This window comes from Sinocyclocheilus rhinocerous, unplaced genomic scaffold (genome assembly GCF_001515625.1).
Source record: "Sinocyclocheilus rhinocerous isolate Xijiao unplaced genomic scaffold, SAMN03320098_v1.1 scaffold2826, whole genome shotgun sequence".
Taxonomy (NCBI): domain Eukaryota; kingdom Metazoa; phylum Chordata; class Actinopteri; order Cypriniformes; family Cyprinidae; genus Sinocyclocheilus; species Sinocyclocheilus rhinocerous.
The window spans coordinates 100,606-110,007 of NW_015652260.1; the positions used below are offsets into that span (position 1 = coordinate 100,606).

Consider the following 9,402-nt stretch of genomic DNA (forward strand, 5'->3'; position numbering starts at 1 on the left):
CAAGACAAGCCTTTATTGGCATGTAAAGAATGCTCGACATGTTCCTGAAGTTATGTAAATGATATTTGGTAGAAGCACAGTGGTAAAAAGCCACTGTTTTGTTTATGTAAGTTTGGGTTTTATAGAGGACAAAATGCAAATGCATCTTCCTAGGAGTTTGTAGACGTGTTTAGCTTGCTAAACAGCAGTTCATTTGCTATACTGCAGTGGACGGTGGACGGTGGACACTGGTTTCTTTTTAAAGAATCGTCAATTCAAAGCAAAATGAACATCCTTCATTTGACTGGTAAGTAATCTCTCCTGCCTCATGTTACTATACTAATCCTAAACATAGATGTTCATGTAAGAATGTCTGCCTGATGAGGGCTTGTGAGAACATGCAAAATGAGCAAAACTTGTATGAGCTGATAGCCTTGTTACGCTTTGAGCGAATCGAATTGGAGTCCCCGGTTGTGCTCCGAATAAAAACAAAATTTTTTTATTATTATTTTATTTTATTTTTTTACATGAGAATAATTGTTAGTTATTGTAGAAATTAATTGGCAGGTGTAACAAAACAACTCATGACATAGTCTTGTGCACTTTAGCAAGAATTAGCTTCTTTTTGTTCTCTATGAACTTTCCAGTAGCAAATTTTACTGCACTGTAAAAAATATTATGTAATTTTATCTGTGAAATATTGTAAAAACGCTATGGAAAAAACTGTTAATAGGTTATCAGTAAGTTCCTGTACTATATACAGGGGGAAACTGTATAAGATCTAACCAGACATTTCATGTAATTTTACAGTAAAATACTGTTCATTTTACAGATTTTACAGAGTGTAGTAATTATCTAGTGATCAAAGACATACTGTGATGTAGAAGTGATTATACAGTAACTGATGGATTTATCTCTAGTGCTGCTGCTGATGATTATCATAAGTAATGTAGCCATCGACAAATCACAAGGACACCAGTACTGTTCTCCTCTGGCGAACACAAGCTACTGCGCAAATTCTTCCAGTTACGTGGACTGTCATGGACAAAATGTCTCTTGCAAGGCCTATTCCTGCATCCCTCAGAGTGCCGGCTGCTCCTGCATGATCGGATCCTACGACTGCAGCAGCAACTGCAGCTATGAAGCTTCTCCAGATCTCTGTAGTTGCAGTGCATATACTTGCCTCTGCCTGAACGGTGTGTACAGTACTGTCCTCAAATGCTGCCCTTGTGTGTCATATGCCGTTTTTATTCAAGATTTATCCCAATTCTTTCCTTCCAGATATGATGAATACTTCAAACAGCGTAAGTGGGAATGTGGGAATGAGTTTCTACAAGATGATTGTTACTCTATAAATGTTATAAAATCATTATTAAAAAAGTATTGATTTCTCTTTTATCCTTTTTTAAAAAAAATTAAATTAAATTAAATTTTATTTTTATTTATCTGGAGCAGCTCACTGCAGAAAACATAGTGAATTTTGTTGACCAGATCGCAAATATGGCAGGTCTGATGTCTACGGAAGTAAGTAATGTTTCCTGCCCTTGACCAATATAAGGGGTCATTCTCAACCCCCCCCCCCCTTTTTAAATTGTTTATTTTTCTATCATAATAGTTGTTTTTTTAATGTTTTCTTTTATATTTAATTTCACTAATTAAGATTTTTTTTTAAATGCATCGTCTCAAAATACTTGAGTTATAACTTCAAATCATTATTTAAATGAAAATATTTTACACAAACATTAAGTAGTTTAACACTGTAACAAAGTTACGGTTTGTGGTTTGTCATTGTATTTTGAGAGTGACCCATAGATTCGATATTACCCTTTTGTCATAGAAATCATTTGCATTCTACAGAAGTCTCTCTTTTGGTATTTGATTAGGTGGCAGAAAACTATTTGAAGATTGTTGATGCCACCCAGGTAAAGGTTTCAGAGTTGGTCGGCGCTGAAGATAAAAGTAACTTGGTGTCATATGGAAACACTTATCTGAAGGCCTTTGAGAGCCTGGTGTCTGCACTAGTGACACCAACAGAAACTCACAACTGGCTGAATATTAGTCTCAAGAATACAGGTAAAAGGCCTTGTTTGTATTTGTGTTTTTGACATGTTCTGGGTTCAGTCACACTGTGAGTCATAGTCAAATAAGTTCTTCTAAATAATTTTTTAAAATGTTTTTCTCTAGTAAGCATTGTCCAAAAGGGGATTTTGCTGGGATGCTGTAGAACACTATTTTTGGCTCCCTAAAAAAAACTTTCATTGAACAATTTGTTCTAGGGTTAGGAACATTTTCCCCACTTTAAAGAACCTTTTGTGGAATTGAAAGGTTCAAAGGATTTTGAAGGTTTTTCATGGAAGCTTTGATGCCAATAAAGAACTCTTTATTTTTAAAAATGTTCTTTGTGAAATAGGGCTGGGCGATACATCAAATATCAGCAGCATCTTTACTGACGATATAAAATTAGGGAATATTGTGTATATTGTGATGCTGTTAAAAATTTAGCTTATAAAGACAGTAGCCAGTTTCACTCATGTCTCACAACTGTGACAGCTGATAGGCACTGCTTTCAAAAGGCCCTGTGTGCATATGTGTGAAGGCTTCGTGAAGAGCGTCCGACACGTGCACACGCACAGAAAGCCGCTTCAGGGTTCTCTTTAGCATTTCAACAGACAAAAACACACAAAATTATGTCAAAATGCCCATTTTCATCGAGTGACCTCGTAAACACAGTCTTAACCGAGCGTAAAGACCCTAAAAACATGTATTCAGTTTATAGTTTATGCATATACTGTACATTATGTGAAGATTGTTTTAAGTTCACTTAAATTAAAAGTTGTTATATTTTTCAAAGCCTATTAAATATTAAAATAATGGGTGTCAATTATACTGCAATGTTGAATGCCTATAATTAATGGCTTCAATCACACTGGCCTTCATTAATAGGACTACTTAGTAAATTAAAGATTAAAGAAAAGCACTGTTTGAAGGTTGACCTGATTCAAACTACATCAGAGAACTTCAAAACCATCAAACCCAACAATATAAATAGTGATTACAATGACTGGGCTTTCATAAAAAAAGATAAATATTGTTAATAATTTACTATAGCATATTCTTGTTTTGTGCTTAATCAGAGGTTGAAGTCTTCATGGTTGGACCACAGGTCACCTTAGAGAAAATCCCTCGACTCGGCACGACAAATTCTTCTGTGGACATCGATCTCATAGGGATCGCCAAGAACAACAATGAAACAAGCATGTGAAATGTTATAGTGTGATTAAAAAAAAAATCTAAAATAAAAATTGACAATATATCTGCTAAACCACATTTACTTATTTTCTTTATTGTTGTTGTTTTAACATAGTATTGCTTTTCTGTTTCTGTCTCACAGGATCAGCTGCTGTGGCTTTCATGAGCTACAACACGATGGAGAATCTACTGAAGGTTTTTAAGGTCATTTGTTTAGAAGGAAGTAAAGCGCTCAGAACGGTTTTCTGCTATCTGATGAAACTAATTTTTTGACACAGGCTATATTACAGGCACGCTAAAGGCAAATCTGATTTCAACAGTCAACATATGAAATAGCATTATTTGATTAATTCAGTTATTTGTTTTCCTCTAAACAGTTGCTGGCTTAAACATGATAAAGGTTTTATCTGGAGTTTTCTGGGTCCTGTTTGTGTCATACTAGCAGTAAGTTATAAATATTAACATTTTTCACATGGGCTGTTGAAGCCAAAAAAATTATTGGATAATTTCTTCTTTTTCTGCAGTTAAACACAATTCTCTTCATCAAGATAGTCATCACTCTGAACTCAACTCTCAAAAAACTGAATGCTGAAGTTTCACAGATGAAACAAACCAAGTAACAAACATTATGATCAAAACACTCTATAAATAAAGAACATATAGTCAATGAAGACACTTTAACTTTCTTTCTTTCTCTCTTTGCAGGATCATGGTGTTTAAAACACTGGCTCAGTGTGTGGTTCTTGGTTGCTCCTGGATTCTGGGTTTCTTCACTAATGTCAGTAAGGTGCTGGAGATCCTCTTCCTGATCGTGAACTCCCAGCAGGGAACCTTCATCTTCCTGATCTACTGTGTCTTCAATAATGAGGTCAGACTTTTTTCCATCCATACTCTATGAATAAACCAATAAACCTCCAGACACAGTGGCAGTACAGTAGTTTCTTACCTGTTTATTATAAACAAACTCCATTCTGCTTCATGAGTTTCAGAGGTTAAATGAAGTCACTCAGCTCCTCTCGTCTCATTCTTGTCCAGGTCAGGCAGCAGTACAGGAAGTTCTTCAGATGTCTTTGCTGTGGACGCAAACAACACTGAGGAGTACAGCATCAGGTTCAGTAATAGATACTGCTCAAGTTCCATTATAATGCATGTGATGTCATTCTTACAGTAAAATTTACTGTTTAGTAATTTGGGTTTTGACCAGGTCAGGACTGCTTCTTTAAGTCCTTAACCATTTTTAAGGATGTATGAATCTTAATGAATTACTCCAGATCACTTGTAGATCAACACCAGTTTCAGATGTCATATTTTTGGGTCATTCTTAAAGTAAAATACAGAATCAATGTTTTAGATGTTAACTAATTTCAGCTCCTTTCTGTAAATGGTAATGTTACAAAACTTTTGATATTACAGTTGTAAATACTATTGATGTAGAACATTTACATCGTTTTTAAACACAAGATTTTCTTGGTGGTGGGAGAAAAGCATATTTTTACAGAATCCACAAAATGTTCCGATAAATGTTGGCAAACTAAAATACCCTCCTGAAAACTATTTCATGTGTGCATAGTGAAGGGAAATAACATGACTTTACACTTTACAGTTTAAGTAAAAATGTTAAATATATTTTAAATATGAGGCTTGTGTCAAATAGTTAATACATTTATTAATCTTGCACACTTATATTTTTGTTTGTGGTTAGAATATTTTTTTTATTAGCCTACTTTTTATATATTCATATGGCAAGATATATTTTCAGAATGGAGTGTCACAGCTTTTATAGGTGTAGTGGATTTATCTTTATAAATAAACTATTAAAGTAAAGGAACAGCTGATGTGTCAGATTTAAAGTGAATCTGTATTGTCATATGGCTTGTACTTTTGTAATAAAAGATGTGAATGATGATTGATATTTGCTTTCACTCAGGTTTTCATTATTTAAATGATTTTTTTTGTTACAAAGTTTTGTCTTAATAAACAGTGTCATATAATAATTGTATTTGGGAACATGTTTTTTTTTCCACATTCCCCAAAAGACTAAAAAAGCTCCATATAATTAGACTGATTCTAATTTGAGAGGAATATCCTAGTTTGAAATATGAAATACTATCTTCTGCAATATAACTTTTTAAAGTGTAACTGTCACATGTAGTTTTGGTTTCACTTTGTTTAATGGATTTCTAGTTCGTCTTTGTTTTTTGTGCTTCATTGGTTGTCATGATTATTCATTGATTTCACACACCTGTTTATTAGGTCTCTGTATATTAAATTCATTGCCTGGTGTTGTTTGTGCCTTGCACAGTTTCATTGACACTTGTATGTGGATATCTCTTATTTATTTTGGTTTAATAAAGTTAGACTCCTGTATTTTTGGTATGCCTGGTCTCTCTGTCCATTGGACTCCAACTGGGTCTCCACATCTCCCGGCATCACTGCCATCAGTTGGGCTCAGAACTTTGCCATGGCTCCTTCCTCCATGGGTTTTGCTGTGGGTCACCATCCTCCTGGCTGTCTTTTGTGTTACTCTGGGTTGTCTTCTGCTGCCAGCTCCTCCGTGGCTCCTTCCAGCCAAGGTGAGTATTTTTCTTTTCTTTAAAGATTGGTTCTCATTGACCCAAAAACCGCTATGACGTGACATGGTCCCTTGCGTTGTTTCCTGATATAGCGGATAGCTCTAGTAATACAAGTAATACATCGATCAAAACTGTAAAGAGTATTTGTGAACATCCATTAATAACAAAATGTTGCAAAGCTCTTTTGTAAAATAATTAAAACAAATAGGATCCCTACCAATATCCAACAACTACCAAATTGTCCCTAGCAATAATTGTGATCAAACAATTAAATATATGTATATGTGTTTGTAATTTTGGATGCATCTGAAGTATGTCATACCATTGATATTACCCAAGAAGTTAAAGTAGCCTAAATTCGTTACAAAATCCGGTTACTTGCGTAACCTCGGTGCCCTACGTAAGGGAATGAGCTTTGCATTAGCGTTTTGATGCTAGGGGAAACTCCTGTTTACTCTGTTACTGATGCCTGATTTGTTTGTGTATGTTTGTGTAGCTGTGTATGTTTGTGTATGTTTGTTTAGCTGCACAAACCAATGGGGCTCTAGCCCGCCAGAAGGGGAGGAGCCGACTGCTATATGAGTCTGCTCAGAGCGTCATTTCATCAGAAACTTTCGACTGAAGCGACAGTCATCAATTCGCATGCAGCCTTTGATGGCATGGCAACTTACGCAACGCTCGTTCCCTTATCTCAGGGAACCGAGGTTACGCAAGTAACAGGAGCTTTTCTTATTCCTCTCTTATTCTTTCTACACCTATCAGTCTTATCAACTTTCTCTTTCTGGATTTATCCAAGGAAATGTAGCTCTGTGATGTGAATCAGCAGATGCGTTTAAATCTCAGGCTTTTCACACCTATATTCCTCCATAGCTCTATTATATGCACACAGACATTTTAAAGAAAAAAAATTGCCCTATTTGCATAGTTATGGAGCGATAAGAAGCTCATGATAAAGCTTGTAACTGGAGTGTTCCCTATCGAATGGTCTCTCCCATTGCATCAGCTTTTTGACACTAGGGGAACGCATCCAATAGCGCCGTGCTATAAGCAGGTGCAGAATGAAGCCGCTCAGCCCGTTAGCACTCGACTGAGGGCTCCGGTAAGCATAAGCATGTAGTGAGACCCGAGCCACAAGGCTGAAGACTACATAACATGGCCTTTTCCACTTGCAAAGGGGATTAGGCAGAATTAAGCAGACAAAATCCGTGCCTGCATGGCTGGGAACGTCCAATTTATAAAATCTAGCAAAGGTAGACTGCAACGGCCAGCCGGCGGCCACACAAATCTCACCAATGGAAATCCCACTAGACCACGACCAAGAGGAGGCCATCCCTCAAGTGGAGTGGGCCCTTATCCCTAGAGGGCACTGCAAGCCTGTTGATGTGTAAGGCAAGGCTATAGCATCTACTATCCAGTGAGTCAGGCAGCCCTTAAGAGCGGCCTCCAAGTGCTTCTCTGAGTGTCTGAAGAGGCCAGAGCACTCTACATACACCCTCAGAGCCCGAACTGGGCAGAGTGGATTGGGACCCTACTCTCCATCTGCAGCAGGGAGTGCTAGAAGGGTGTAACAAAGTTCGTAGCAATGGGAAGGAGGAGGCAGGAACTGGCGAATATTTAAACACAAAACTTTAATAATCGAATAAACAAACACAAAGCGAAAGTAAAGCGGCAGCCCCTCATGGATGACTGCCACATAAAATCTATAAAACAACAACATAAATAGTCAAGGCCTGGTCCTCTCTCGTCCTTCACTGTCATCACTCCTCCTTTTAACCTTCAATCACCGAGCTCCCCTTCAGAAATGTAAACACTAGGTTGTTTCTGTCGACTGATTGTCCAGCCACAAGAGAATGATTGGCCGCAATGGCTGCCACATAGACTATGAGTGTGGACGGGGTGCGACCCTTATCCAACAACTCTTGTAGAAAGGTTAGCACGTGGGACACGTCACAAGAGGTTCAGGCTGCGTGCTGTGCACCAATCATTAAAGAGTGACCATTTAAGGGCATAAACGCGTCTTGTAGACGGTGTTCTAGCCTCTAAAATGGTGTTAGTCACACTCACAGGTAGCTACAAAGTGTCCCGTCGAGGGGCCAAACATAAACAAGTAAGCGCTGGACCAATCGTGGACCATGGCATCTCGCTGTCTCGATAAATAAATTGGGCAGTGAAAGTTGTCTTCTGAGGTTAGAGGTCCACCTCTGTCCTCCGGAAGACAGACCAATCGTTTGAACCATATGAGGATGTAGTCTCTATTCTCCTGGAGATACATTGTCTCTAGACAGCATGTCTGCCCAGTGGGCATTATTCATCTAAACGGCAACGACCAAGCTAAGACGAGATTCTCCACAGCCTGGTGAGAATGTGAATCAGTTCGCTCACTGCCAGCTCATAATAACCCATTGGGGGGACTTGAGAGCGAGAGGGACGGGGACGAAGGCGATCCAAGAAGGAAGCAGAGCGAGAATCATGCTCCTGTAGTGAAAGTGTGGGCGCTGCCCAGACAAGCGACACACACACTGAGCCCTTCTGCATCATGCAGGGATTCCTGAGCATGAGCCACACTTGTGGTGCGACATTTGCAACAACGTCGCAGGAAATTTGCTCTTTAATGTGCTGGATGGCCACAGGGGAAGGATTCTGGCTTCTTCCTCTGCCGGGGCTCCTTCTACGGTGGTGAGCAGCTGGCTGAGCTTCTACCTCTATTTCGGCTTCTTGATTGCAGAGTTAGCAAAGAGATGATCTTGTCGCGGAAAGAGAAAAATTCTGATGAAATGGCGCTCTGAGCCTCATATAGCAGTCGGCTCCTCCCCTTCAGGAGTTTCCCCTAGCGTCAAAATGCTGACACAATGGGAGAGACCGTTCGATAGGGAACATAATTTGTCGCACTCCAGACAAGAAGCGTAGCGCCACATTGCACCCAATTCAAGACAGCAGTCCAAAACAAATATAAAAGTTCACTTAAAGGGGTCATATGATGTTGCTAAAAAGAACATTATTGTGTATTTGGTGTAATGAAATGTGTTTATGCGGTTTAAGGTTAAAAAAACACATTATTTTCCACATACTGTACATTATTGTTTCTCCTCTATGCCCCGCCTTTCTGAAACGTGTCGTTTTTTACAAAGCTCATCGGTCTGAAAAGCAAGGTGTGCTGTGATTGGCCAGCTATCCAGTGCGTTATGATTGGCCGAATACCTCAAGCGTGTGACGGAAATGTTACGCCCCTTAACATATTGTGATGATGCCCTGTCAGGCTGGAGCGATGATTCAAAAACATGAAAACCCATAATAAACGAGGCATTCGTTGCATCCAGTGGGGACATAATTATGGATTATAATGACTTATACTGTCTTTTTACGCGTTACGTTGCATCGCGCCGTGTAAACATAAAACCATGTCTGCATTTGTGATCGGAGAAATGACAAACTACAAGTCCTACTCTACACTGCCCAAAAAACTTGATTTAAATATAAAAAATATTAAATATAAAAACTCTTTAAATATAAAAAACGTACTTACAGTCTGTGTGTCAGAACAGCCGGCATTGTAGTCTACTCTACCAGGTCCTGCAATAGTTGGGCTGAAAAGTTCTGGAAC

General features: G+C 38.6%; 2 protein-coding genes across 2 annotated transcripts in view; both read left to right on the top strand.

The window, feature by feature from the left end:
• The first annotated feature begins 883 nt into the window (after positions 1-883).
• Positions 884-9,402, top strand: part of LOC107714107 (adhesion G protein-coupled receptor E3-like) — a 71,535-nt gene continuing 63,016 nt past the window's right edge. Inside the window, exons 1-4 of the mRNA XM_016519846.1 lie at positions 884-1,175; positions 1,261-1,295; positions 1,435-1,503; positions 1,863-2,052. Of these exons, the coding sequence (XP_016375332.1) occupies positions 884-1,175; positions 1,261-1,295; positions 1,435-1,503; positions 1,863-2,052 (586 nt within the window). The remainder of the gene's footprint in view (positions 1,176-1,260; positions 1,296-1,434; positions 1,504-1,862; positions 2,053-9,402) is intronic.
• On the top strand, positions 3,628-4,533 carry LOC107714118 (adhesion G protein-coupled receptor E1-like). Its single transcript, XM_016519853.1, has 4 exons — positions 3,628-3,672; positions 3,753-3,844; positions 3,934-4,096; positions 4,264-4,533. Exons 2-4 carry the CDS (start codon positions 3,831-3,833, stop codon positions 4,321-4,323), a joined length of 237 nt encoding a protein of 78 aa, XP_016375339.1. The 5' UTR covers positions 3,628-3,672; positions 3,753-3,830; the 3' UTR covers positions 4,324-4,533.

Bases quoted from the DNA above. Each gene is read 5' to 3' on its own strand.
- LOC107714118 (XM_016519853.1), top strand. The intron at 4,097-4,263 runs GTCAGACTTTTT...ATTCTTGTCCAG, and splicing joins ACTGTGTCTTCAATAATGAG to GTCAGGCAGCAGTACAGGAA.